The sequence below is a fragment of the Dicentrarchus labrax genome, unplaced genomic scaffold (assembly GCF_905237075.1).
Source record: "Dicentrarchus labrax unplaced genomic scaffold, dlabrax2021, whole genome shotgun sequence".
NCBI classification, from domain to species: Eukaryota; Metazoa; Chordata; class Actinopteri; family Moronidae; genus Dicentrarchus; species Dicentrarchus labrax.
In genome coordinates, this window is record NW_026136721.1 from 1,958,010 (window position 1) to 1,985,718 (window position 27,709).

Genomic DNA, 27,709 nt, shown 5'->3' on the forward strand with positions numbered 1-27,709 from the left:
ACAGTTCCCACCATGAGCAAGACCTTGGCGACGTCAGCAAGGAAAAACTGCCTTTTCAGAGGCAGAAACCTAGGACAGACCCCGGCTCTAGGTGGGTGTGAGAGAGACAGACAGACAGACAGACAGACAGACAGAGGTGCACAGCAACAACAGTAGCAATTGTCCCCCGACCACCTACATTTTTTAAAGAAATACAAACAAGAGGAGTTTAACATAACAACCTAATAAAAATTAAAAACAATTCCTCAGTAGCACAAATAAAACAATGAAATGTGGACTGTTAAATATCAGGTCTCTGTCCTCTAAAGCTGTTTTAGTGAATGAATTAATATCAGATTATGATATTGATTTATTTTGTCTTACTGAGACCTGGTTGTCCCACGAGGAGTATGTTAGCCTAAATGAATCCACCCCCCCCAGTCATATTAATACTCACATTCCTCGAGGCACTGGCCGAGGAGGTGGAGTAGCAGCCATATATGATTTGAGCGTTTTAATGGACCCTAAACCGAAACTAAATTATAATTAATTTGAAAGCCTTGTTCTTAGTCTTTCTCACCCAAACTGGAAAACACTGCAGCCAGTTCTGTCTGTTAAAGTGTACGGCGCTCCTGGACTGTACTCTGATTTTCAATTCAATTCAATTCAATTTTATTTGTATAGCGCCAATTCATAACAGAAGTTATCTCAGGACACGTTTCAAATAGAGCAGGTCTAGATCGAACTCTTTAAAACATTATTTACAGAGACCCAACAGTACCACCATGAGCAAGCACTTGGCGACAAGGGCAAGGAAAAACTGCCTGTTAAAAGGCAGAAACCTAGGACAGATCCTCCGGCTCTAGGTGGGTGGTCGTCTGTCTCGACCAGTTGGGGTGAGAGAGAGAGAGAGAGGCAGAGAGAGAGAGAGCGAGAGACAGACAGACAGGTGCACAGCAACAACAGTATTGGCAATGGCAATCTAGCAGGACCATGGCAGGAGGCTCCACCAGGATCGACAAGAACCTGCGAGACGAGAAAGCACAAGAACTCCGGGGAAGAAGTGGAGTTAGTAACATGCATTAATGGGACATGAATGAGTGCAGAAAGAGAGAGGAAGGGAGGAGCTCAGTGCACCATGGGAAATCCCCCGATAGTCTAGGCCTATAGCAGCATAACTAAGGGATGGTTCAGGACTCACCTGATCCAGCCCTAACTATAAGCTTTATCAAAGAGGAATGTCTTAAGCCTACTCTTAAATGTGGCGAGGGTGTCTGCCTCCCGAACCACAACTGGAAGCTGGTTCCACAGAAGAGGAGTTTGGTAACTGAAGGCTCTGGCTCCTGTTCTACTTTTAGAGACTATAGGAACCACAAGTAGCCCAGCATTCAGAGAACGTAGTGTTCTAGAGGGGTAATAGGGTACTATGAGCTCTTTAAGATATGAAGGGGCCTGACCATGAAGAGCTTTATAGGTGAGGAGGAGGATTTTAAATTCTATTCTACATTTTACAGGGAGCCAATGCAGAGAAGCTAGTACAGGAGAGATGTGATCTCTTTTTCTAGTTCCTGTCAGTACTCGTGCTGCAGCGTTCTGAATTAATTGGAGCATTTTAATGGACTTATTGGGGCAACCTGATAATAAAGAGTTGCAGTAATCCAGCCTTGAAGTAACAAATGCATGGATTAGTTTTTCTGCATCTGTCTGTGATAGTATGTGTCTAATTTTTCTAATATTACACCACCGTTCAAAAGTTTGGGGTCACCCAGACAATTTCATGTTTTCCATGAAAACTCACACTTTTAGTCATCAAATGAGTTGCAAAATGAATAGAAAATATAGTCAAGACATTGACGAGGTTAGAAATAATGATTTTTATTTGAAATAATAATTTTGTCCTTCAAACTTTGCTTTCGTCAAAGAATCCTCCATTTGCAGCAATTACAGCCTTGCAGACCTTTGGCATTCTGTCTGTCAATTTGTTGAGGTAATCTGAAGAAATTTCCCACGCTTCCTGAAGCACCTCCCACAAGTTGGATTGGCTTGATGGGCACTTCTTACGTACCATACGGTCAAGCTGCTCCCACAACAGCTCAATAGGTTTGAGATCTGGTGACTGCGCTGGCCACTCCATTACAGACAGAATACCAGCTGACTGCTTCTTCCCTAAATAGCTCTTGCATAGTTTGGAGGTGTGCTTTGGGTCATTGTCCTGTTGTAGGAGGAAATTGGCTCCAATCAAGCGCTGTCCACAGGGTAAGGCATGGTGTTGCAAAATGGAGTGATAGCCTTCCTTATTCAAAATCCCTTTTACCTTGTACAAATCTCCCACTTTACCAGCACCAAAGCAGCCCCAGACCATCACATTACCTCCACCATGCTTGACAGATGGCGTCAGGCACTCCTCCAGCATCTGTTCACTTGTTCTGCGTCTCACAAATGTTCTTCTGTGTGATCCAAACACCTCAAACTTAGATTTGTCTGTCCATAACACTTTTTTCCAATCTTCCTCTGTCCAATGTCTGTGTTCTTTTGCCCATCTTAATCTTTTCCTTTTATTGGCCAGTCTCAGATATGGCTTTTTCTTTGCCACTCTGCCTAGAAGGCCAGCATCCCGGAGTCGCCTCTTCACTGTGGACGTTGAGACTGGCGTTTTGCGGGTTACATTTAATGAAGCTGCCAGTTGAGGACATGTGAGGCGTCTATTTCTCAAACTAGAGACTCTAATGTACTTGTCCTCTTGCTTAGTTGTGCACCGGGGCCTCCCACTTCTCTTTCTATTCTGGTTAGAGCCCGTTTGTGCTGTTCTCTGAAGGGAGTAGTACACACCGTTGTAGGAAATCTTCAGTGTCTTGGCAATTTCTCGCATGGAATAGCCTTCATTTCTCAGAACAAGAATAGACTGTCGAGTTTCAGAAGAAAGTTCTCTTTTTCGGGCCATTTTGAGAGTATAATCGAACCCACAAATGCTGATGCTCCAGATACTCAACAAGCTCAAAGGAAGGCCAGTTTTATAACTTCTCTAATCAGCACAACAGTTTTCAGCTGTGCTAACATAATTGCAGAAGGGTTTTGTAATCATCAATTAGCCTTTTAACACAATTAGCTAACACAATGTACCATTAGAACACAGGAGTGATGGTTGCTGGAAATGGGCCTCTGTACACCTATGTAGATATTCCATTAAAAATCAGCCGTTTCCAGCTAGAATAGTCATTTACCACATTAACAATGTCTAGACTGTATTTCTGATTAATTTAATGTTATCTTCATTGAAAAAAACAATGCTTTTCTTTCAAAAATAAGGACATTTCTAAGTGACCCCAAACTTTTGAACGGTAGTGTACATAAATGAAAGAAGGCAGTCCTAGAGGTCTGCTTTATGTGGGAGTTAAATGACAAATCCTGATCAAAGATAACTCCAAGATTCCTGACAGTGGTGCTAGAGGCCAAGTTAATGCTGTCTAGAGTAACTATATCTTTAGACAGTGAGTCTCTAAGGTTTCTAGGGCCAAGAACAAGAATTTCGTTTTTTTCTGAGTTTAACATCAGAAAATTGCAGCTCATCCAGGATTTTATGTCCTTAAGACATGTTTGTAATTTAGATAATTGATTAATTTCATTGGGCTTGATTGATAGATATAACTGCGTATCATCTGCATAACAGTGAAAGTTAATGGAGTGATTCCTAATAATGTTGCCTAAAGGGAGCATATATAAAGTAAATAGTATTGGTCCAAGTACAGAACCTTGTGGAACTCCATGACTAACTGTAGTATTTATTGAAGATTCATCGTTAACATGTACAAACTGCAAGCGATCTGATAAATATGACTTAAACCAGCTCAGTGCGGTTCCTTTAATGCCAATTTGATGCTCAAGTCTCTGTAAAAGAATATTATGGTCAATGGTGTCAAATGCAACACTAAGATCTAATAATACAAGTACAGAGACAAGTCCATTGTCCAATCAGAAGGTCATTATTAACTTTAACCAGAGCTGTCTCTGTGCTGTGATGAACTCTAAATCCTGACTGAAAATCCTCAAATAAACTATTGTTATGTAGAAAGTCACACAACTCTTTGGCGACTACTTTCTCCAGAATCTTAGAGAGAAAGGGGAGGTTAGAGATTGGTCTATAGTTGGCTAAAACCCCTGGGTCAAGAGTGGGCTTCTTAAGAAGGGGTTTAATTACAGCTACTTTAAAGGACTGTGGTACATATCCTGATAATAAAGAAAGATTAATCATATCCAGTAAAGAAGTGCCAATTAAGGGAACAACTTCTTTAAGCAGCCTAGTTGGGATTGGGTCTAACAGACAGGTTGATGGCTTCGATGAAGAAATGATTGAAGAGTTCAGGTCTAGACTGAACTCTTTATAACATTATTTACAGAGAGCCAACAGTACCACCATGAGCAAGCACTTGACAACAAGGGCAAGGAAAAACTGCCTGTTAAAAGGCAGAAACCTAGGACAGATCCTTCGGCTCTAGGTGGGTGGTCATCTGTCTCGACCAGTTGGGGTGAGAGAGAGAGAGAGACAGACAGACAGACAGACAGACAGACAGACAGACAGGTGTACAGCAACAACAGTATTGGCAATGGCAATCTAGCAGGACCATGGCAGGAGGCTCCACCAGGATCCATGATAAGAGGGGAAAAGAGGAGCTCAGTGCATAATGGGAAATCCCCCGATAGTCTAGACCTATAGCAGCATAACTAAGGGATGGTTCAGGACTCACCTGAGCCAGCCCTAACTATAAGCTTTATCAAAGAGGAACATCTACAGCCTACTCTTTAAAGTATTTTTTTTTTGGGGGGGGCTTTTATTGCCTTTATTATAGTGACAGCTGAAGACAGACAGGAAAGGGAGGCAGAGAGAGTGGATGACACGCAGCAAAGGGCCGCAGGTCAGATTCGAACCCTGGGCGTTGCAGCAAGGACTCAGCCTCTGTACATGGGTCGCCAGCTCTACCCACTGAGCTAACCGGGCGCCTTAAGCCTACTCTTAAATGTGGAGAGGGAGGGGTCTGCCTCCAGAACCACAACTGGAAGCTGCTTCCACAGGGTAGGAGCTTTGTAACTGAAGGCTCTGGCTCCTGTTCTACTTTTAGAGACTATAGGAACCACATATAGCCCTGCATTCAGAGAACGCAGTGTTCTAGTGGGGTAATAGAGTACTATTAGCTCTTTAAGATATGAAGGGGCCCGACCATGAAGAGCTTTGTAGGTGAGGAGGAGGATTTAAAATTATATTCTAAATTTTACAGGGAGCCAGTGCAGAGACGCTATTACAGGAGAGATGTGATCTCTTTTCCTGGTTCCTGTCAGTACTCATGCTGCAGCGTTCTGAATTAATTGGAGCGTCTTAATGGACTTATTGGGGCAACCTGATAATAAGGAATTGCAGTAATCCATCCTAGAAGTAACAAATGTATGGATTAGTTTTTCTGCATCCGTCTGTGACAGGATGTGTCTAATTTTTGTAAGATTACGTAAATGAAAGAAGGCAGTCCTGGAGGTTTGCTTTATGTGGGAATTAAATGACATGTCCTTCACTCCCCACGTGCATCAATGAGCCTTGGCCCCCCCATAACCCTGTCTCTGGTTCTGTTCCTTCCTTGGACCACTTTTGATAGGTACTGACCTCTGCAGACCCGGAACACCCCACAAGAGCTGCAGGTTTGGAGATGCTCTGACCCAGTCGTCCATCACAATGTGGTTCTTGTCAAAGTGGCTCAGATCCTCACGCTGCCCATTTTTCCTGCTTCTAACACATCAACTCTGAGGACCGTGAACATTTCACTGTCTTTCTGATATACCCCCCCCCCTCGACAGGAGCCCTGATACCCAGATAATCAGTGTTACTGGCATTGCTTACTGTTTTAGGGCTGATCAGTATCAGTATAAACAAAATGTGACAATGTATTTATAATTATTCTTATTCGTTCTTCGTTATTCTTATTATGTATACATCATTACCCCTTTTTTCAGACCAAGTACAAGTATGATGACTTTAAAGACATGATGCTTCTGATTCTATCTTCAGAAGATGTACCCAATGTATTGGTATCTGTGCATCCCTAATTATTATAAGTTTAAACATTTTAATGAACTGGTGGTTTTCATTTTGTCAAAATTCAATTACAGTGCTCATGCCTTAAATTAAATAAAATTAATAAAAACACAAACAACTTTTTTCATCATTCATGAGTCTGTCCGTCTGTCCGTCTGTCTGTCTGTCTGTCTGTCTGTCTGTCTGCCTGCCTGCCTGTCTGACCTGTCTGTCTGTCTATCTGTCTGTCTATCTAGGACTCGGAGGGCGTGGCCATCATGCTGGGTGTGTGCAGTAGTGGTCTGCTGGTCTACAGAGATAGACTTAGGATCAACAGATTCTCGTGGCCGAAGATCCTGAAGATCTCGTATAAAAGGAACAACTTCTACATCAAGATCCGACCTGGAGAGGTGAGATGTTACAGTGGAGGTGTGGACCCAAATGCAAGACAGATTTAGAGATTGGTGATGTTTAAGTTGGTTTTCCAAAAAGGCTGTTGATGGCGATCATCAGAGGGTTGAGAGATGGCTTAATGAAGATGGCTTGTTGGCAGTTAGGTGAGGTGTAACTCCCATTGAAGATGGAATACTTATGACAGAAGACAGAATGATCTGGCAGAGAGCAGATGGAGCACTGGGGTAGATATACTGCGAGGTAGATGAGTTGATTGAAGGTAGGTGAGCAGACTGGGAGAGTTGATGAGTTGATTTCAGAATGGTGTTTGGAGCAGAGCTTCAGGCCAGGAGGCAAAACCACACCTACACCACACAGGAGACACAAGGGAGGGGGAAACACAAGAAAACACAAGTAAAGGCAAAGATACAGCCATGGCCATGACATGAGATGCCAACACACCACCAGACAGAATGGGACTGAGCACACCCACCAAGTTCAGTCTGTCTCTGCTCAGAATTCAGGAGTAAATTATTACTATTAGAGAAAAAATTAATCACCAACTGCCATCAACGGTTATCAGTGGCTCTCCAAGTTCAGGGACTTCTGTCAATGTAAACTTAGATGTATATTTAGACTGTTTTTCTGCTATCGATCTTCATCAGTTAACTTCAATCATTTCTTCATCGAAGCCATCAACCTGTCTGTTAGACCCGATCCCAACTAGGCTGCTTAAAGAAGTTGTTCCCTTAATTGGCACTTCTTTACTGGATATGATTAATCTTTCTTTATTATCAGGATATGTACCACAGTCCTTTAAAGTAGCTGTAATTAAACCCCTTCTTAAAAAGTCCATTCTTGACCCAGGGGTTTTAGCTAACTATAGACCGATTTCTAACCTCCCCTTCCTCTCTAAGATTCTGGAGAAAGTAGTCGCCAAAGAGTTGTGTGACTTTCTACATAACAATAGTTTATTTGAGGATTTTCAGTCAGGATTTAGAGTTCATCATAGCACAGAGACAGCTCTGGTTAAAGTTAATAATAACCTTCTGACTGCTTCTGACAATGGACTTGTCTCTGTACTTGTATTATTAGATCTTAGTGCTGCATTTGACACCATTGACCATGATATTCTTTTACAGAGACTTGAGCATCAAATTGGCATTAAAGGAACTGCCCTAACCTGGTTTAAGTCATACTTATCAGATCGTTCTCAGTTTGTACATGTTAACGATGAATCCTCCATAAATACTAAAGTTAGTCATGGAGTTCCACAAGGTTCTGTACTTGGACCAATACTATTTACTTTATATATGCTCCCTTTAGGCAACATTATTAGGAATCACTCCATTAACTTTCACTGTTATGCAGATGATACGCAGTTATATCTATCAATCAAACCCAATGAAATTAATCAATTATCTAAATTACAAACATGTCTTAAGGACATAAAATCCTGGATGACCTGCAATTTTCTGATGTTAAACTCAGAAAAAAACGAAATTCTTGTTCTTGGCCCCAAAAACCTTAGAGACTCATTGTCTAAAGATATAGTCACTCTAGATGGCATTAACTTGGCCTCTAGCACCACTGTCAGGAATCTTGGAGTTATCTTTGATCAGGATTTGTCATTTAACTCCCACATAAAGCAGACCTCTAGGACTGCCTTCTTTCATTTACGTAATATTAGAAAAATTAGACACATCCTATCACAGACAGATGCAGAAAAACTAATCCATGCATTTGTTACTTCAAGGCTGGATTACTGCAACTCTTTATTATCAGGTTGCCCCAATAAGTCCATTAAAACGCTCCAATTAATTCAGAACGCTGCAGCACGAGTACTGACAGGAACTAGAAAAAGAGATCACATCTCTCCTGTACTAGCTACTCTGCATTGGCTCCCTATAAAATGTAGAATTGAATTTAAAATACTCCTCCTCACCTATAAAGCTCTTCATGGTCAGGCCCCTTCATATCTTAAAGAGCTCATAGTACCCTATTACCCCACTAGAACACTACGTTCTCTGAATGCTGGGCTACTTGTGGTTCCTATAGTCTCTAAAAGTAGAACAGGAGCCAGAGCCTTCAGTTACCAAGCTCCTCTCCTGTGGAACCAGCTTCCAGTTGTGGTTCGGGAGGCAGACACCCTCACCACATTCAAGAGTAGGCTTAAGACATTCCTCTTTGATAAAGCTTATAGTTAGGGCTGGATCAGGTGAGTCCTGAACCATCCCTTAGTTATGCTGCTATAGGCCTAGACTATCGGGGGATTTCCCATGGTGCACTGAGCTACTCTCTTCCTCTCTCTTTCTGCACTCATTCATGTCCCTTTAATGCATGTTACTAACTCCACTTCTTCCCCGGAGTTCTTGTGCTTTCTCGTCTCGCAGGTTCTCATGGATCCTGGTGGAGCCTCCTGCCATGGTCCTGCTTGACTGCCATTGCCAATACTGTTGTTGCTGTGCACCTGTCTGTCTGTCTGTCGCTCTCTCTCTCTCTCTCTCTCTCTCTCTCTCTCTCTCTCACCCCAACTGGTCGAGACAGACGACCACCCACCTAGAGCCGGAGGATCTGTCCTAGGTTTCTGCCTTTTAACAGGCAGTTTTTCCTTGCCCTTGTCGCCAAGTGCTTGCTCATGGTGGTACTGTTGGGTCTCTGTAATTAATGTTAAAGAGTTCGGTCTAGACCTGCTCTATTTGAAAAGTGTCCTGAGATAACTTCTGTTATGAATTGGCGCTATACAAATAAAATTGAATTGAATTGAATTGAATTGAACCCTTCAAGTGTCTGTTAGCAGAAATTTTCTGTTGGGAAGGAAAGTTACACATTTTGTGCTGAAGATAATGAAACAATACACTGACAAAATGAAACCGAGCTGTCAATATCACTGTTCTAGTCTGACCAGTTTGAGTCTCTCTCTCTGTCTCCAGTTTGACCAGTTTGAGTCTACTATTGGTTTCAAGCTGCTGAACCACCGAGCAGCTAAAAGATTGTGGAAGGTCTGTGTGGAGCATCACTCCTTCTTCAGGTCAGTGAACTGGAGTGTGTTCAAGGTCATTACGTTAGCGTGATGTGTTTAAGGGAATGACCTGTAGGAAAGGTGTTATACAAAATAAGGTTAATTGATCAGGACATGCTCTGACAACTGCTACTGTCTTACCCCACCTGTCTGCCCCCTCCCATCCATCTGTCTCCCTGTACCAATTCATCTCAGGCTGATGTCTCCAGAGGAGACCCCGAAGAAGTTCCTGTCTCTGGGTTCAAAGTTCCGGTACAGTGGTCGGACTCAGATCCAGAGTCGTAGAGCCAGCGCTCAAATATCCAGACCTGCACCGCATTTCCCACGATGCATAAGCAAGAGGAACTTGTTGAGCCGCAGCCTGGACGGAGGTAGTAATCATACTAGTATTGGTCCCTGAGATAGTTGTGGTCCTGTTTGTAGTAGTAGTAGTAGAAGTAATGGTCCCAGTAGTACTGTCTCAGTGGTAGCAGTGGGAGGGTTCAGGTCCAGGAGTCCCACTGTGTGATTGGTCAGTTGTGTCTTTTATTTGTTGGTAACCTGAGTCTCTGATTGGTCCTCAGCTTCCAGGGCCCCGTCCTCTCTGATTGGCTCTCCAGCCATCACCGCGTCCCCCAAAGCCAACGGTAGTACACACACAGGTATAGCTCAGTGATGCTGTAGTACTGCAGTACTACTGCGCTGTGATTGGCCACAGCTCTGAATGCTGCGCCATCACTGAATGCTGCGTCCTGATTGGCTAGAGGGACTCATTCAGACACATCTGGGATTAGCTATTCATTCCCGTCCGATCAGCTCTTTGGTTTCTCGTGGTCAGACCTCCATCCTGTCATTGATAACATCAGCAGACAGAATGTACCTGTGTGTGATAGGTGTGATGCGTTATGAAAAGAAGAAAAACTCTAAGCCCTGCCCCTCGCCATGCAGGGCAGGGCGTCACCACTTATATCCTGGTTTAGCCCCGCCCCCTTCTTGTAGACTTCTGTTGTTTTTCTGCTCAACAGGAGGGAGGTCTGACTCTTTAATGTTAGCATTATTAGCATAATTAGCATTGTTACACTCACTATTTATATTGTTAGCAATGTTAGTTTTGTTAGCATTCTTAGCTTGTATCATTGTGAATAAGCGGTGTGATCAACAGGTCATGTATGTGTATAATAACAGGTCATAGCTGATTGGCTGATTGATTGGCTGGCCCTGGCCACCTTGCATGCCTGATTGGCTGAACATGCCATTGCCTTGGCAATGAGCAGCCGTGATGCTTTGCTGCTGATCAACACTAGGACAGCTTGGCTGACAGCATCACAGTGGTTGCTTCAGCTGGCCGATGGTTGCCATGGTAACGCTTGTGTGTGTGTGTATGTGTGTGTGTGTGTGTGTGTGTAGATATGGGTACGGGACTGTACGGAGCATCTAAAGCCATCGCCGTCAGTGACCTCATTACCACTGTAACACCTGAGAGGAGGACGGAGGAGAGGGGGGAGGAGCAAGGTACAGAAAACAAACAATCAAAGGAGAAACGTCAGACCAGGGGACTGTGAAACTGTCTCCATGTATCCGTCTCTCGTCTCATGTGTCCTAGTGGAGGAGGTGCTGGTGTTGGAGGAGGAGGTGCAGGAGAGGCTGGAGGTGGATAAAGAGGAAGTGCAGCAGGAGGAGGAAGAGGAGGAGAGGGAAGAGACCAGAGAGATTTCTCAGCAGAGTCCTCTGACTCCTCAGAAACAGGACACCAAGGTAACAAACACCTGTCTCACCCGTCTCACCTGTCTAACTGCTTGTTCCTGTTTAAGATGTTGACTTCCTGTTTGACCAAAGGTTTGTTTGTGATTAGACGGAGCTGACTGACACAGCTGTGGACGGAGACCTGACGGCCACTGAGGTACTGCTGATGTCACAATTCTTTCAGACAGTTACCTGTAATAGAGTAATAAAAGTCTGTCTGAAAGCGCCCTCATAGTTGTACTGTATAAATAGTAATAATAACCTTTATTTATATCTTACATGAACCTGTCCCTCTGTCTGTCTGTCTCTGATTGTGTATGTCAGTCTGATCAGGATGAAGACTTGAAGACTCAGGTAAGACCGGTCTCAGTATTCTTCAAGTAATGGTGTTCTGATAGATACTCAGTGTTGGTCTTTGTCTTCAGGAGACGTTGGCGAGTCCAGAAGAGGAGCAGAAACCACAGAGCACCATCAGCGCTCTCAGGCGCTCATTCTTAGAGGGGGGAGGAGGAGGAGGAGGGATGACAGAGTGGGAGAAACGTCTTGCCTCCTCACCTCTACGCCGAGTGGACGACTCCCCGATGATTGAACCGCTGGAACCAGACGAGGTGAGGAAACACTGCCATCTCCTGGTGGATAAATGAAACACACCCCTCTGTCTCTCTCTGCCTGTATGTCACTCTGTCTCTCCTTCTGTCTGTCTCTTGTTCTGTCTGTCTCTTACTCTGTCTGTCTGTCACTCTGTCTGTCTCTCTGTCTGTCTGTCTCTCACTCTCCGTCTCTCAGGCCCTCCCACTGGACAGCAGCTCGGCAGCGGTAGGTCAACTGAGCTGTCAATCAAACAACCATACAGGTGTTATAGATCTGTGATTGGTTAATCAGTCAGTCTTTGTGTGTTTGATGTTGCTCACCTGTGCACTCCAGGAGGGTGGGGTCATAAAAAACCAAGCTCCCCCTCAGCCAATCAGAGAGAAGAGCTACACTGTGGGGCGAAGCTACGACACCGCGTCCGGCCGGGTCGTCACGATGACAACCAGGGATGACAGTTCCAACATTGCCATGGGAACAGGGAGTGCTGAGACAGGAAGGCAGGTCAGAATCATCCCACTGGCCACCGCTGATGATGTCATCACACCAGGACCGTTAATTACGATTCTTGAGGTGAAGACGCCAACCTCGCCGTCAGAGCCTCCACCTGGCGTCTGTGACATCATCACTGATGTGACCAGAGGAAGTGGAGTAAGACGTCTGGACCTTCGTGGGGGCGGAGCCTCTGTGATCTCACCTTTGACCCCACTGCTTCCTCCTAAATCCCCTCTGGCTGAGCTCAACCCCGTGCCCTCGCCAGGTCACCTGACAGGAAGGACATCACCCTCCATGGCCAAAGTGGTACGCTGATTGACTGGTTGGTGGTCAGCATGGAAACAAGCATGTGGAGCAAACGCAGTGACCTGCCAGTGAAACAGGAAGTGTGGATGAACTATGGCTCGTCTGAGCTGGTTCAAACTGAACACCTGAGCTCAGAAAACTGCAGGAAGCTGATCGATCAGGTGTGACATCACCTGAATACTTTCAGTACTTTAATCCTGGCAGTGTTTGATCAGATATTGATCAGTGAGAGCTACAGTGTTCAGTTTAAACTCTCCCTCCACCTCCCAGACACCATTTTGTTTCTTTTCCTCCTCAGATCAAAATGGTGCAACGGGAGCGACATCAGATTTTCTTTATGTGCTTTTGTTTTCCTGTTTGTTGGATTCACCCAGTTTTCATCACTGGTGATTGGCTGCTGGGATGAGAGGGGGGCTTATTTATGTTTTCCTGCTCTTCACTTCCTGTTGGTCTACCCTTGTTTTGATTGGTTACTTTGGCTTTTTGATGCTTTTCTCCTTGTTTGAGGCTTTCAGAGTTTTCTAAATCATTTAACGTACAGTCTGTAATTTTCACCAAACAATAATAAAAGAGGAAGTGTGATGAGGTGGTGAAGCAGTGTTGGATCATGGGAGTTGTTGTCTTCACCACCATTGGCGTCATTGCAGTCAGCTTCTCCCGGTTAGGATTCCTTCAGTGTTCATGGTTCAGGAGGTTTCTACCGGGAGCCCAATGATCCACAGAGGTCTCCTCCTCTCCAACACAAACAGACCCGCTGATTAAAACCACTAAACACACTGAATAAAGCAGTTCCACCTTAAAAACACTGAATGAAGCAGTTCCACCTTAAAAATCACTGCTCCTCCCACGCTGTTGGGCAGACGAAGGACTTCCCAGAGGGGCTGTGAGCCGAGCTGCTGCTAACGTTAGCTCAGCTTGTTTCTCTGATAACAACTACATGTAGAACATAGCCCTACAGAGCTTTAAATCTGCCTCCTCCACAGAAGACGTCTTGATCTGGTTCAGGAGCTCCTCAAAGTGCTTTCCACCAACAATCCGGGTCAGCAGTTCTCCTCCTCGACTGAACTCTGCCTGAGCCAAGTGCTGCTTTCCCTTCCTGAATTATCTAACTGTTTTCCAGTACTTCGTCGAGGCCAAACGCCATCCTCCATAGCCTCCCTGAACTCCTCCCACACCTAGGTTTTTCCTTCGCCACCCACAGAACCTGCCAAGCCCTAAAGACCTCCTTTTTCAGCTTGACAGGCTCCTTCCCCACTGGAGTCCACAGCAAGTTCTTAGGACGACTTTCTGACCACAGCTCGTGGCAGCCTTTTCCACGATGGAGGCTTTGAACATTGCCCACTTGGATTACATCTCCTCAACCTCACTCATGATGCATGAGACATTTTTCTGGATGTGGGAGTTGAAGACCTCAAGGACAGGGGCCTCCACCAGATGTTCGAAGTTCACTCTCACTACACATTTGAGTTTACCAGCAGTACTCTTTATTTGAGTGTCCAAGACACATGGCAGCAGGTCTGAAGATGTGACCATGAAGTCGATCATAGATCTTTGGTCTAAAGTGTTCTGGTACCAAGTACACTTATGAACTACATTCTGCTCCAACGTGGTGTTTGTCTCAGCCAATCAAAGACCAGGACAGCAGCCCGAATCAAGTTACCACTTTCGCTGTTCTGAACAAAACAGTAGAGCCTTCCCATCAGCAACGCTCACTCAATTACAGCCAACCCTCTCATTCTCCAGGGACAACTCCAACACACCTGCCTGTTGCCTCTTAACCTGGGCAACTCCAGAAAAGGTGTGGTTCCAGACCCAGTGCTATGTGTAGAGATGAGCCTACTATATCACGTTGGTACTGCTCCACCTCCCACTTTATCTCCGGTTCCTTCCCCACCAGAGAGGAGGTTATCCACATCTCTAAAACCAGTCTGTAATGCCAGGGGTCAAACTTTGGCTACCTTGCCATGGGGCAGGTTGTGGGTCTACAGGGAAGCGACTCCATGAAGTTCTTTCAAGCCGTGCCCAGCCCAGTTTTGCAGCTTCATATAGAGCCTGTCTGAGAATCTCTATTAGTCAGACCTGGTTCCCGGGACCAATTTGCCCTGGGACACTTAGACCCCTCCACCACATTAAATTGCAGATTATTGAAGGATTAGTGTTACAGTTATTAATAAAAATAGTTTTAAGATTATTTATTTGAACTAGTTGGTTAACTTGTTTTCACCTTCATTTGGATTCTTTTCATACAGACATAAACGAAAGTAAACCAATAAAAGTAAGGTGAGATTGAAGGAAAAGGCCAGATCAGAACTCCATTCCCCAGCTAAAAGGAGCTGTTAGCAAATGTTGATATCACTCTTCCAAATCCCAGAATGCAAAGTTCACCTCCCTACAGGAGCCTGTTTAGCTCAAACCTGCAGATTGCATCTCATAGTCAGATTGTCTTTGTCTGAGTTTGACTGCTGATTATCTGAACATTACAAAAAGGTCTGAAAGTCCTATAGTGGCTCCTTTAGTCCACATGGATACACACATTAACTGCACCTTTATTTTATAGTTTTGTTGCTGCTGTCCCTTCCTGTATGTTTTCTTTTGTGCCATCCTTCCTGTTTACAGATCATGCACTTCCCTCACAGTTAACAATCTCTACTGCACATGTGCGGACATCACAAGCTGTCTAATCTGAACTGTAAAATATGTTTTAAACTGCATTTACTCACTGCAGCTCAGCAGCTAACAACAAACACAGATAAGTAATTATGGACTGATTCCTAACAAGTCTGTGCTCCACGCACTTTTTGGCCACGCCCTCTTTGGCCACGGCTCCTGCATGGCTGCAACCTGGCTGTCAGTTTTTAATCAGAAACTAAATAAATTTCATTTATTTACTCAAAAAATTAAAGATGTGGCAGCGATTCAAGGTTTTGTTGTCTCTCTTGTTAACCTGTCTGTCAAATTTTTATTTGTGTGTGTGTGCGTGCAGCCTAAACCTACATTTGATGAAATGTCTCCTGAACTGACCGCTTTGCTGAAGTCGGCTAGAGAACAAAAAACCTTCGGAGACCACAACCTGCTGAAGGTGCCTGTCTGTCTGCCTACATGTCTGTCTGTGTAACTGTCTACATGTCTGTGTGTTCTAAAAGCAGCATTTATTAATTAAATATTACAGTGAATAGTTAATATAAATAACCTCGATCAGTGGATTCAACAGTGGTTCTTCTTCTTGACAATGACACATGACTCCGTTGACCAATAAAAAACCATCCTGTCAGAGCTGATGTTGGAGGGAACAGAGATCCTAAAGCACAGCTTATCTTTCCTTCTACTACCAGGATTAGGCCGGGGGAAGACGACTATCACATAAAAACACAAGTGACTGTGAAACTTTAGCTTTCTTTTACACTTAACCCGGCATGCCAGGCCACAAGCACTTTGTAACTCTGTGTTTAAAAAGGGCTATATAAATAAAGCTTTACTTACTTACTATACTTATAGTGGTGATGTAGCGTAAAATTCAATCTGGAGTCTGCACACAGTATTTTATTTTGAAAATTGACTCAAATCTGTTTGCTGTTTCTGTGTCAGTGTGATCTGCTCTGCGCTGCTTGACACGAGTGGGTTGCAGCTTCCATCAAAAAGAGACCAGCCGCATATTGTCCGTGGAGCAGAGCAGAAAGACATTTAGGGGACTCGCTGTGGTGCTTCTGTGGGAGGCGAGCATTGTCTAGAATGAGCTTCATCAGCTCTGGCAACTGCAGTGCAACTGCAGTGCAACCGAAGCGCGTCATAGCCGTGCCCGGGGGAATTTGGGAGTTATTGTATTTACTTAGTGTGGCAGTTAGGAAGTCCTTCACATGTTAAAGGTCTAACCTGTAACCTGAATACTGTGAACAACCAATTAGTGCAAAGCTCGGAGATGTAACAAGCTGAGGAACAAAACAGGAATGTTTATTTCTTTAGTTAGATAGAAATAGCAACATTTATGACTGCCTCACACTACTAACGTGTCCCACATTCGGTTTATTGTCACTCTGTAAACTAGAGTATTATGGGATCATTTTAAAATTTTAGGTGAACGTGGAATTGGCAAAATCAACTAAAAATAAGGGCAAAAGTGTCTTTTTAACCTAATTTATAGGCTTAAAATAAGTTTCTAACCCTTCTTACAAAGTACATCCAAGACATTTGGGAAGTGAATTAAACAATGCTTTGCTCCACCATCATTCATCAGGTGTTTATTAACAGTATATTATGACTATAAATATATTATCAGTCTGATGCTTAGACAATGAAAGTGATTTACAGTAATGATATAAATAAAGTTGTATTTGAACTGTTTTTAGAGAAATGACGACTGAAATGACCCTGTGAACCCTGAGCTGTAGCTCCGCCCCCTCATACCGGAGCTACCTGATTAATTTGTCCTTATTCTCTCAACTTCCTGTTTCAGACGTCAGAGAAGGTGGAGACTGTCTTCTTGATGACGGAGCCATGTGACCAGGACCAGCCTATGGCAGACCAGCCTCAGGTAGCGAAAGGAAATCTTGTTGGCCCACCCCCTAGTAATCCCCCGCCCCCTCCACCAGGGGCCTGTATGACACATGCGGATGATGTCACAGAAGAATGTTCCAGTGATGATGAAAGTAACAATGCTAATAATGCTAACCAGGCTAACAGTTCAGAAGAAAAACATGAGGACAGTGATGATGATGGCAGCAGCCAGGCTAGTGATGACGATGCTAGCGATGCTAGTGAAGATGCTATCAGTGTGTTAGCACAGGCTGCTGTGGAGGAAGCCATGGAGGCTGCAGTTAGACAAGCTCAGAGCCCAGGTGCTGATGATGCTTATCAGGATAGCATTAGTGCTAACTTTTCACTTAGCCACAGTAAGCAGGAGCTAATTAGCATGAAAGCTAACAGTAGCCCCAGCACCAGACCCCGTTCTGTTCTGGGCTCTCAACCTGCTGTGAGTCTGCGTCAGTGTTACCATGACAATGAGGACTCTGGCGACTCTGACGAGGGAGGGTGGCAGTTTGGAGAAAACTCCCCTCCTCCTTCTTTAACCTGCCCCACCACCAGGAGTTACCCCTGCTCAGCCAATGAGACGCAGCGCTCCGACCACAGCGATGATGATAATTATGAGACTGAACCTCTGCAGGTAACTTGAGACACAAACCTGCCCCAGTGGTCCCTGCCCCAGTGATCCCTGCCCCAGTGGTCCCTGCCCCAGTAATACCTGCCCCAGTGGTCCCTGCCCCAATGGTCCCTGCTTCAGTGATACCTGCCCCAGTGGTCCCTGCCCCAGTGATATCTGCCCCATCTGCTGGTGGAATGAGGGCAGTGCCACAAACTGACTGACTTTATAGCTGAGCTGTAATTAGAAAACCAAGAAGTACATTTTACAAGTTGTTATAAATTATTATTATCATTAATAATAATAACAAATGTTCTCTCTGTTACTGTCAGGAGGTCCCAGTGATGAGGAAGACTCTCACATATGAAGCTCCAGGGGTGAGGACAGTCTGTATTTATCTTTTATAAGAATTCAATTCAATTTTATTTGTATAGCGCCAATTCATAACAGAAGTTATCTCAGGACACTTTTCAAATAGAGCAGGTCTAGACCGAACTCTTATTATATATTATATTATATAACATTAATTACAGAGACCCAACAGTACCACCATGAGCAAGCACTAGGCCACAAGGGCAAGGAAAAACTGCCTGTTAAAAGGCAGAAACCTAGGACAGATCCTCCGGCTCTAGGTGGGTGGTCGTCTGTCTCGACCAGTTGGGGTGAGAGAGAGAGAGAGAGAGAGAGAGACAGACAGACAGACAGACAGACAGACAGGTGCACAGCAACAACAGTATTGGCAATGGCAATCTAGCAGGACCATGGCAGGAGGCTCCACCAGGATTGATAAGAACCTGTGAGACGAGAAAGCACAAGAACTCCGGGGAAGAAGTGAAGTTAGTAACATGCATTAATGGAACATGAATGAGTGCAGAAAGAGAGAGGAAGAGAGGAGCTCAGTGCACCATGGGAAATCCCCCGATAGTCTAGGCCTATAGCAGCATAACTAAGGGATGGTTCAGGACTTACCTGATCCATCCCTAACTATAAGCTTTATCAAAGAGGAATGTCTTAAGCCTACTCTTGAATGTGGTGAGGGTGTCTGCCTCCTGAACCACAACTGGAAGCTGGTTCCACAGGAGAGGAGCTTGGTAACTGAAGGCTCTGGCTCCTGTTCTACTTTTAGAGACTATAGGAACCACAAGTAGCCCAGCATTCAGAGAACGTAGTGTTCTAATGGGGTAATAGGGTACTATGTGCTCTTTAAGATATGAAGGGGCCTGACCATGAAGAGCTTTATAGGTGAGGAGGAGGATTTTAAATTCTATTCTACATTTTACAGGGAGCCAATGCAGAGAAGCTAGTACAGGAGAGATGTGATCTCTTTTTCTAGTTCCTGTCAGTACTTGTGCTGCAGCGTTCTGAATTAATTGGAGCGTTTTAATGGACTTATTGGGGCAACCTAATAATGAAGAGTTGCAGTAATCCAGCCTTGAATTAACAAATGCATAGACTAGTTTTTCTGCATCTGTCTTTGATAGTATGTGTCTAATTTTTGTAATATTACGTAAATGAAAGAAGGCAGTCCTAGAGGTCTGCTTCATGTGGGAGTTAAATGACAAATCCTGATCAAAGATAACTCCAAGATTCCTGACAGTGGTGCTAGAGGCCAATTTAATGCCATCTAGAGTAACTATATCTTTAGACAGTGAGTCTCTAAGGTTTTTGGGGCCAAGAACAAGAATTTCGTTTTTTTCTGAGTTTAATATCAGAAAATTGCAGACATGCTTGTAATTTAGATAATTGATTAATTTCATCGGGCTTGATCGATAGATATAACTGCGTATCATCTGCATATATAGAGTAAATAGTATTGGTCCAAGTACAGAACCTTGTGGAACTCCATGACTAACTGTAGTATTTATTGAAGATTCGTCGTTAACATGTACAAACTGCGAACAATCTGATAAATATGACTTAAACCAGCTTAGTGCGGTTCCTTTAATGCCAATTTGATGCTCAAGTCTCTGTAAAAGAATATCATGGTCAATGGTGTCAAATGCAGCACTAAGATCTAATAATACAAGTACAGAGACAAGTCCATTGTCAGAAGCAATCAGAAGGTCATTATTAACTTTAACCAGAGCTGTCTCTGTGCTGTGATGAACTCTAAATCCTGACTGAAAATCCTCAAATAAACTATTGTTATGTAGAAAGTCACACAACTCTTTGGCGACTACTTTCTCCAGAATCTTAGAGAGGAAGGGGAGGTTAGAAATCGGTCTATAGTTGGCTAAAACCCCTGGGTCAAGAGTGGGCTTTTTAAGAAGGGGTTTAATTACAGCTACTTTAAAGGACTGTGGTACATATCCTGATAATAAAGAAAGATTAATCATATCCAGTAAAGAAGTGCCAATTAAGGAACCCTCAATAAATATTTATATGCTCAGCTCATGCAATTTGTGCTGATTCTTGGCTGGTGTTCAGATTGGACGGCTGAAGTTCCTGCACAGAGCTCCTTTTTGTTGTGTGTGTTTCAGAGCCGAGTGGACTCTGATCCTCCCACAGGTTTACTGTTGAGCTCCCAGACCTTCACTGCAGAGACCGCCAACACCACCACCACCACACACATCACCAAGGTAACATCTGTCACCATGGTAACGCCACAACATCACAATCCACTACACAGTCAATCAGACATGTTTCAGTAAACCTCACAAATACCTCCATAAACTTCAACTGGTTCAGAACTCTGCAGCTCGAATTATCACCAGAACCCCCTCCATCCACCACATCACCCCTGTTCTACAGCAACTCCACTGGCTCCCGGGAAAACTCCGCATTGACTTCAAAATCCTCCTATTCACGTTCAAGGCCATCCACAACCTCTCCCCTCCTTATCTGTCCAAACTCCTCCACATCGCCAACCCTTCCCGTTCCCTCAGATCTGCCTCCTCTGTCCACCTCTCTGTCCCTCCCGCCCGCCTCGTCACCATGGGGAGCAGGGCTTTCAGCCGCTCTGCCCCCCAACTCTGGAACTCACTCCCACCGGACCTCAGGAACCTGGACTCTCTCACACTCTTCAAATCAAGATTAAAAACTCACCTATTCAGAACTGCCTACCCCACTTAACCATCTACATTGTCTTTTCTTATCTGTTTCTTATTTCTTGCTGTTTTTTTTTTGTGTTGTACGGTGTCCTCGAGTGCCCAGAGAGGCGCCTCTAATAATTTAATGTATTATTATTATTATTAAATCTCTGCCAGACTGTGAAGATCATTAGAAACATGAGAATATTAGAAGAGATTTTTTAAAAGTCTGAAAGACGAACAAACAACTTTAAAAACACTTGTTTAGTGAATAGAGTTTGGTTGATCAGGGCTATGCTAAACCGACAGCTGGAATCAAGTAACAGACATATTTTTCAACTTCCTCTCGTAGTTTTCTCCAACAATTAATATGAAGTAGCATTACACAGCTCCAGGTGGGGGTTGATATATCATTCAAAAATAAACAGTGTATATGTCTCCAGATCAGATCAGAATCCAGTGTGACTACAGGTGTTTATTCCTCCAGAAGCTCTGGCTCTCTCCTGCAGAGCTCCCCAGGGTCCAGCAGCTGTCTGTGGGCAGCAGCAGCAGCTCTGTCTCTCCCTCCTCCTCACACAACACTGCAAACATCTCGACATACGACAAAATGACAACCTCAAAGTTCAATATTTTACACATCGTCGCCTGACAGGAATTCATGTCTGCGTCCTTGTATTGACTTTGTATATATTCTCATTGTACTTCGCTTTCTGTGTGAATATGCTATTAGACATTAAATAGAACTGAAGCAATAATCAGACAGAATCCAGTAAAAATGTTTCATTAGATTAAATTCTACTTTCTCACTTTCTCTTCAGACGGTTAAAGGAGGGATTTCAGAAACCAGAATTGAGAAGAGAATTGTGATTTCTGGAGACTCAGAAATTGACCATGACCAGGTAACAACATGACTTCATTATTATTGACATGTGTACAGGTGACTGTGTACAGTTGTTCTATTGACAGTACTTTCTCCTACACTCTGGGAGGGCTGAGCTGTTGTCAATTGGTTGCAATCTGCAGTCTCACCACTAGATAGCTGTAAATTCTACACAGAGGACCTGGGACAGGCCTATACAGACCTAGATTAAGTTGGGACAGATCTGGTCTGTCCTGGGTTAATCCTGACCTGGACCTGGACCAGGTTCTGACCAGGTTCATGTCTCTTTTGAAGGCTTTGGCTGCGGCGCTCAGCGAGGCGCGTCGGCAGCATCCTGAGCTGTCTGTCACACGAGTTGTCGTCCATAAAGAAACAGAGGTCTCTCCTGAACACGTGAATGATTAGTGACATCACAGGTAACAGGAAGGCTCAGACTCCACCCCTACAGGTGTCTCAGGCTGGATGCTGATTGGCTGGCCGATGCATGGCAGAATTCATGACATTGTATTTGCATGTTTCACATGTTCATGAAGCTTCTGATGGGCCAGGAGAACATAGTCTTCTGATTGGATGATACCACAGAGGACAGGAAGGTCTCTGGTGATTCCTCACCAATTAATCAATAAAGGGGATCATTAATGAGTCAATGGACTTTGAACACATCACCTAACATGAAACTGTTGACCATTAATGCTATGCTCACATGCTAACAATATTCACTGTCCTCTTAAGTGTGCCACCCCCCAGTTATGCTTACATTCTGGACCATGCTTTGAAGCTTGTTGTGATATGCTAATATGCTAATTAGCATGAGCATGGATATCTCCTGGCTAGCTTAGCCTAGCCTCTCCCTTACTCAACAGGTGGGAGAGTGTTGTGCTGCTGTCTGGTGGTCACCTTCAGTTTCTAGCTCTCTGATTGGTTCGCCATCTCAAAATGTACTTTTTTGATAGATTTAGTTTCTTTTTCTGTCACTTGTATAAATTTTTAAATAAAGTTGGACTTTTGCAAGTCACCCCCAGAGGGCGACTCTTTGTCTCAGAAAGGCCGTATTACAGAAATGTCCTATCTTACATCTTAAGTTAACAGACAGACCTGTGGCCCTTTGCTGCCCTCTTTTTCCTTCCTGTCACTCTTTAACTGTCTTGCACTGGTTCATAACAAAAGTTATCTCACTTTTCAAATAGAGCAGGTCTAGACCGTACTCCTTATAACATTATTAGAGAGACCCAACAGTTCCCACCATGAGCAAGACCTTGGCAAGGAAAAACTTATTTTTAAGGTAACATCCGTGGAGAAATCCAAACATGTTCTTTTGGGGAAATATACAACTGACTCCAGAGATAAAAGAGAGACAGTGTGATCAATTCCACATGTTGAGATTTCATTGGTTATGCAAACGTAATAAAATAGCAGCAGCAGTACAAATTTAACAAGTTAGCTAATACTACTGAGCCAAATGGTTGTCCTAAGCAGAGTTTATTGAAGAGTTTGTGAAGTTAGGATGCGCTTATCTTTTCTTAAGTTAGGAGAGGAATATTGATGAGGAACTGTTAATTTCTCATGTATTTCTTCCTAAATCCTGTCCTAACTCTTGTTACCATGGTTACCAAACAGTTCAGACAGCATCAGCAAGTTAAGAAGTTTCTGTAATACGGCACCTGGTTTTGATTTAGTTTCACATATGAAGAGATGTGGTAATTACTGAGATTGTTTCCAGTCCTCAAATAATCAAATAATAGATTGAAAATGATCTGGTAGAGTCCAATCTGTAGTCCAATATATTCTATTCTGTCTATCAGGAGTATGGTACATTGAGACTGGCCACCAGAATGAGTGGATGACAGTTCAGAATTTCAACAAAATTCACTGGTTCTCTAAAACCGATACTGACAGGAAACTACCAACAGAGGATAAACTGCACAATCAGTGGGGGCATTTTGGGCATTTTGGGCATGGCATCAGTGCCACTCCCTGCTCTATTCTTACAGCTGCTATTGTCTCTCTTTCAGGACTGACTGTAGAAGACCATGCTGCATTATGGAAGTTGTAGTCCAGACTACAGACCCAACAGCGACACACAGTGGACATTAATGGAACTGAGGATTTACACACACACACATACACACACACACACACATGCATGTACACTTGTACATACACAGCAGCACCTGTCTGTCTCTTGGGGGCGGGGCCAATGGCTGAGTTAGCTTCAAAGCAGTTAGCATTAGTTTGATTGTATGATTAGGTCTAGTTGAAAGCTTTATGATGGTACAACTGTTTAGATAATTTGTATAGACAGGTGAGCCACAGACAGGTAAAAGATGGACAGGGGGCGCTGCTGTGACACCATCAACACGTTCCCATAGCAACTAGACCAGCAGAGCTGATGAACTTTCACCACAAATTAACACCAAAACTTGACCTGTTGCTGCATTTACTTTCAATTTAAACAAGCCCCGCCCCCAAACACCAGACACCCTGACAGGTTTAAGCAGACATCCGACTGCTTGGTTGACTCCGGTGTATTTGCCCCTGATTGTGTACTATGGAAGAAATCAGCTTAATGAAACTTCAGACAAACGTTTGCATCACATCTGACAGATCTGTAATAATAACTGCTGACTCTGTTGCACCTGGTGAGGTCACCTGACTCGAACCTGTCACACCAGATGAGGGTCTTCTGACAGTCTGGTGCAAACGGTTTCCCATCTGAAATTTAAAATAGCATGACTGCTAGCACTGTAACTATTCACTATATAGCAGCTAAATTTAAGATCTGTATTTACCCACAATGCAATAGTAATGTGCCATTCTCTCATCTCGCCATGGAAACCCTCATTATGAATTATTTTTCTCATCTATGTATTGGTTTTTGTGTCTGTTTGTTTATTTATTTATTTATTGATCTGTGTTTGTCTGTAATCCCAGACTGACTAACTGACTGACCACTCCCCCTGGTGTCATATTACAAATCTACCACTCCCCCTAATGTCATATTACACATTGACCCCTCCCCATGGTGTCATATTACACATTAACCACTCCCCCTGGTGTCATATTACAGACGGACCACTCCCCCTGGTGTCATATTACAGTCTGACTACTCCCCTGGGTGTCATATTATACATTGACCACTCCCCCGGGTGTCACCCATAAATATAAATCTTGTTTTATTTTCTTTATGATAACTTACTGAATGTGTTTTCACCCACTGAACACCAATAAAAGGATCAACGAAGGACCGACTGTCTTTTTGTCTGTCAGCAGGAAAATTAAAAAGATCTGGTTGACAAGTCAATTGTGATTCAGTATGTGTTATGAGGTCATGGTTTTATAGGTCAGGTCCTCACTGTGATTAGCTGATCAGGAACGATGGTCACACATTAATCCACCTCAGAGCCACGTTCAAGACTTCCTGTTGACAGTCAACATGCGTCCAGAGGTGGAAAGGAGGTACATAGAAGAACACCATACCCCGAGTACAAGTTGTAAGGGAACAGTTGATAGACAATAATGATAATACATTTTATTTATAGAGCGCTTTTCTAGGAACTCAAAGCCACTTCACGCAAGTTAAAAAGGAAAAGGTAATAAAAACAACACAGTAAAGAATATTGATATTGTGGAGTTGGTTGTGGTTTACAATCAGTTGCAGGAGAGAGAGAGGTGTGGGGAAGGCTTGTGAGAGCAGCGCCAGGTGAGTTGATGACCTCAGCTGGTACTCATTGAGTAATCACACTCAGCTCTTTTAATGCAGTAGTGTGCTGGACCTGGAGGGCTGACACACAACAGAAGACACAACCGGAGCAGACCTTCAGGGACTTTTGAAGCGGGCTTGGTTTTGTATTAATAGTGTGTGCAGCTGACAAAGGAACAAAGTTGTCTTGTTTATTGACATCTGTTGTTGGATTGTCTGCTGAGGGAACCCTCGGTAGTAGCAAGACTTGCTACAGATATATATCTACAACACGCAATGAATCAAACATCAAAAGCAGTTCTGAAAAGGTGGGTACTGATCAGTGATTTGAAGGTGGATGGATCAGTACAGTCTTGGATTTGTTTAGGGAGAGAGTTTCAGAGGGAGGGGCCAGCTAAGGAGAAGGCTTTGTCGCCCCAGGTGTGATACTTGGTCCTCAGTAGGGGTGTCAGGAGGTTGACTAGACTAGGCTAGACAGACTGTTTCTAAATATTCATGAAACAAATATAATTTATTCTGCTCAAACACTGCAAAGTTGCTCTTATGCTTTGTCACGTTTCCTCTTCTACAGTCGACTGAGGAGTTCAACTCTGACAGCCACTGATTCCATCTTTGACTCAGCCGGGGAGCCGCTGTACTGTATTTTACTCAGAACGTAAAAATGAATCAATAGTGTAATTGAAAGAATGAGACATTTTGAATTTGTGAGTTTGATCTTTAATAATTGAAGCTACAGAATAATATGAACAATTCTCCTTTCTATAGCTGTCTGTGAACCAATCAGTGCCTGTCTGGGTGTTGCTAGGCAACAGGACATGAGTTAGGAGTGACGCCCAACAGAAAGTGGGCAGAGCTCAGGTTCAGAGCATCAGTCAGGTGAGATTTAACGAGCTGTAGGTTCCTCAGACAACCTCTGAACCTGGAGTTGATAGACAGGCAGTTCTGCTTAACAGAGACTGAGAGAGAGAGAGAGACACAGGGAGAGAGAGAGACACAGGTAGAGAGAGAGAGAGAGATATGCAGGTTAGTATCAGTCATTAGCATCAGAATTTTGTTGTTTTTGTTGTTGAGTTCAGAGTTGGTGCTCACCTGGATAGCCTCCTAGGTAAACAGGGTTGTTGGTTTCAGCAGAGGTGGATTGTGGGTAAGGGTTGGGTGTGCTGTAACTCCGCCCGTCTACACTCAGACTCAGGGTGTGTTTGGTTTTTCTGGCCAGCAGGCGGTGCCACTGTCCATCACACAACATCTGACCAATCGAATGCACTGACACTCGACCTGCCCCATTATTCACGTTAAACACCACCTGAAGAACAATGCAGATAACTCATCAAATAATCAACATATAATCAATGTATGGTCAGACTCTATATATGACACACACACAGGTGACTCATGTAATCAATATATAATCAATATCTAATGCTCACCTGTCCGTTGATCATTTCCAGTCCGATGGCGTCAACCTTGGCACTGCTGATACCCAGAAATACGCCCTCTGATTGGCTCGTTCGGAACTCCAGAGAGACCAACACGTCAGAGCCGACCTTATACCCTTCAGGCACTGAACACAGACGCGCGGACACACACACACACACACACACACACACACACACACACACACACACACAGGCAGATCAATACTGTGATCAGACATGATCAGCTTACACCAGTTATATCTTCTGCCCCTATATGTGACTCACTGAGGGCGGCGTATCCACTGCCATTAAAGTAACTTCCTGTCTGCTCAGTAGTGAAACAGGAAGTGACATCATGCAGAGAGACCGGTTTGGACAAATCCAACATGGCGGCATTCAGACTGACGCCGCGAATGCAACCTGGAAAACTGCTGCTCACCTGAGAGACAGCAAGGAGAGAACACACACCTGAGTCATTACATCCTCAGCACAGATGCTCAGGTGACAGTCAGAACATTGCAGAATACTATAGAACATTATAGAACGCTAGAATCTTTATTACATTGTAGAACCATATCAGAACATTACCGTGTGCGGCATATAGAACCTTATAGAACCTTATAGAACGATATAAAACCTTTATAGACCATTATAGGAATTTTAGAGAACATTTTAAGTGTAAGTGATCCTTACATTGATCCTCCTGGCGGTGTGCGTGTGTGGCACTCCTCCCAGGTACAGTCTGTTGTCCACGTCCAGCTGATTTCCCTTAACTGACACAGAGTCCGGACTCGAACCGTCCACCGACACAGACAGCAACCGCCGGCTCATCTCAGCACTCACCTGAGGGAGTTTACAGGTGATAGGGTTAGATACTGTGTGTGGAGCGGACTAACCGGGACTCTTTAGTTATTGTCCCTGGTGACTTTAACAAAGGAAACCTCAGCCACGAACTCCCCAAATACAAACAGTGATCGAGTGTGTTCTCCTC

General features: G+C 43.9%; 2 protein-coding genes across 11 annotated transcripts in view; one reads left to right on the forward strand and one right to left on the reverse strand.

Annotated features, from left to right (window-relative positions):
- Nucleotides 1-24,845, forward strand: part of epb41l3a (erythrocyte membrane protein band 4.1-like 3a) — a 52,365-nt gene extending 27,520 nt beyond the window's left edge. For 2 of the 8 annotated variants that reach the window (XM_051384928.1, XM_051384929.1), the window contains exons 10-27: nucleotides 6,292-6,444; nucleotides 9,361-9,458; nucleotides 9,645-9,820; nucleotides 10,013-10,090; nucleotides 10,836-10,940; nucleotides 11,032-11,183; nucleotides 11,281-11,328; nucleotides 11,496-11,525; nucleotides 11,597-11,779; nucleotides 11,958-11,987; nucleotides 12,096-12,560; nucleotides 15,544-15,639; nucleotides 17,011-17,088; nucleotides 18,027-18,071; nucleotides 20,175-20,273; nucleotides 21,542-21,622; nucleotides 21,898-22,019; nucleotides 23,616-24,845. In XM_051384928.1, coding sequence (XP_051240888.1) covers nucleotides 6,292-6,444; nucleotides 9,361-9,458; nucleotides 9,645-9,820; nucleotides 10,013-10,090; nucleotides 10,836-10,940; nucleotides 11,032-11,183; nucleotides 11,281-11,328; nucleotides 11,496-11,525; nucleotides 11,597-11,779; nucleotides 11,958-11,987; nucleotides 12,096-12,560; nucleotides 15,544-15,639; nucleotides 17,011-17,088; nucleotides 18,027-18,071; nucleotides 20,175-20,273; nucleotides 21,542-21,622; nucleotides 21,898-22,008 — 2,028 coding nt within the window. In that variant the 3' untranslated portion in view covers nucleotides 22,009-22,019; nucleotides 23,616-24,845. The remainder of the gene's footprint in view (nucleotides 1-6,291; nucleotides 6,445-9,360; nucleotides 9,459-9,644; nucleotides 9,821-10,012; nucleotides 10,091-10,835; nucleotides 10,941-11,031; nucleotides 11,184-11,280; nucleotides 11,329-11,495; nucleotides 11,526-11,596; nucleotides 11,780-11,957; nucleotides 11,988-12,095; nucleotides 12,561-15,543; nucleotides 15,640-17,010; nucleotides 17,089-18,026; nucleotides 18,072-20,174; nucleotides 20,274-21,541; nucleotides 21,623-21,897; nucleotides 22,020-23,615) is intronic. The other 6 variants (XM_051384930.1, XM_051384932.1, XM_051384933.1 and 3 more) reach the window with 6 other exon arrangements.
- A 1,152-nt stretch (nucleotides 24,846-25,997) lies between these two features.
- lama1 (laminin, alpha 1) overlaps nucleotides 25,998-27,709 on the reverse strand; it is a 35,163-nt gene continuing 33,451 nt past the window's right edge. For all 3 annotated transcript variants that reach the window (XM_051384919.1, XM_051384918.1, XM_051384920.1), the window contains 5 exons: nucleotides 27,412-27,561; nucleotides 27,004-27,157; nucleotides 26,731-26,864; nucleotides 26,393-26,606; nucleotides 25,998-26,259 (listed from right to left, as the gene is read on the reverse strand). In XM_051384919.1, coding sequence (XP_051240879.1) covers nucleotides 26,105-26,259; nucleotides 26,393-26,606; nucleotides 26,731-26,864; nucleotides 27,004-27,157; nucleotides 27,412-27,561 — 807 coding nt within the window. In that variant the 3' untranslated portion in view covers nucleotides 25,998-26,104. The remainder of the gene's footprint in view (nucleotides 26,260-26,392; nucleotides 26,607-26,730; nucleotides 26,865-27,003; nucleotides 27,158-27,411; nucleotides 27,562-27,709) is intronic.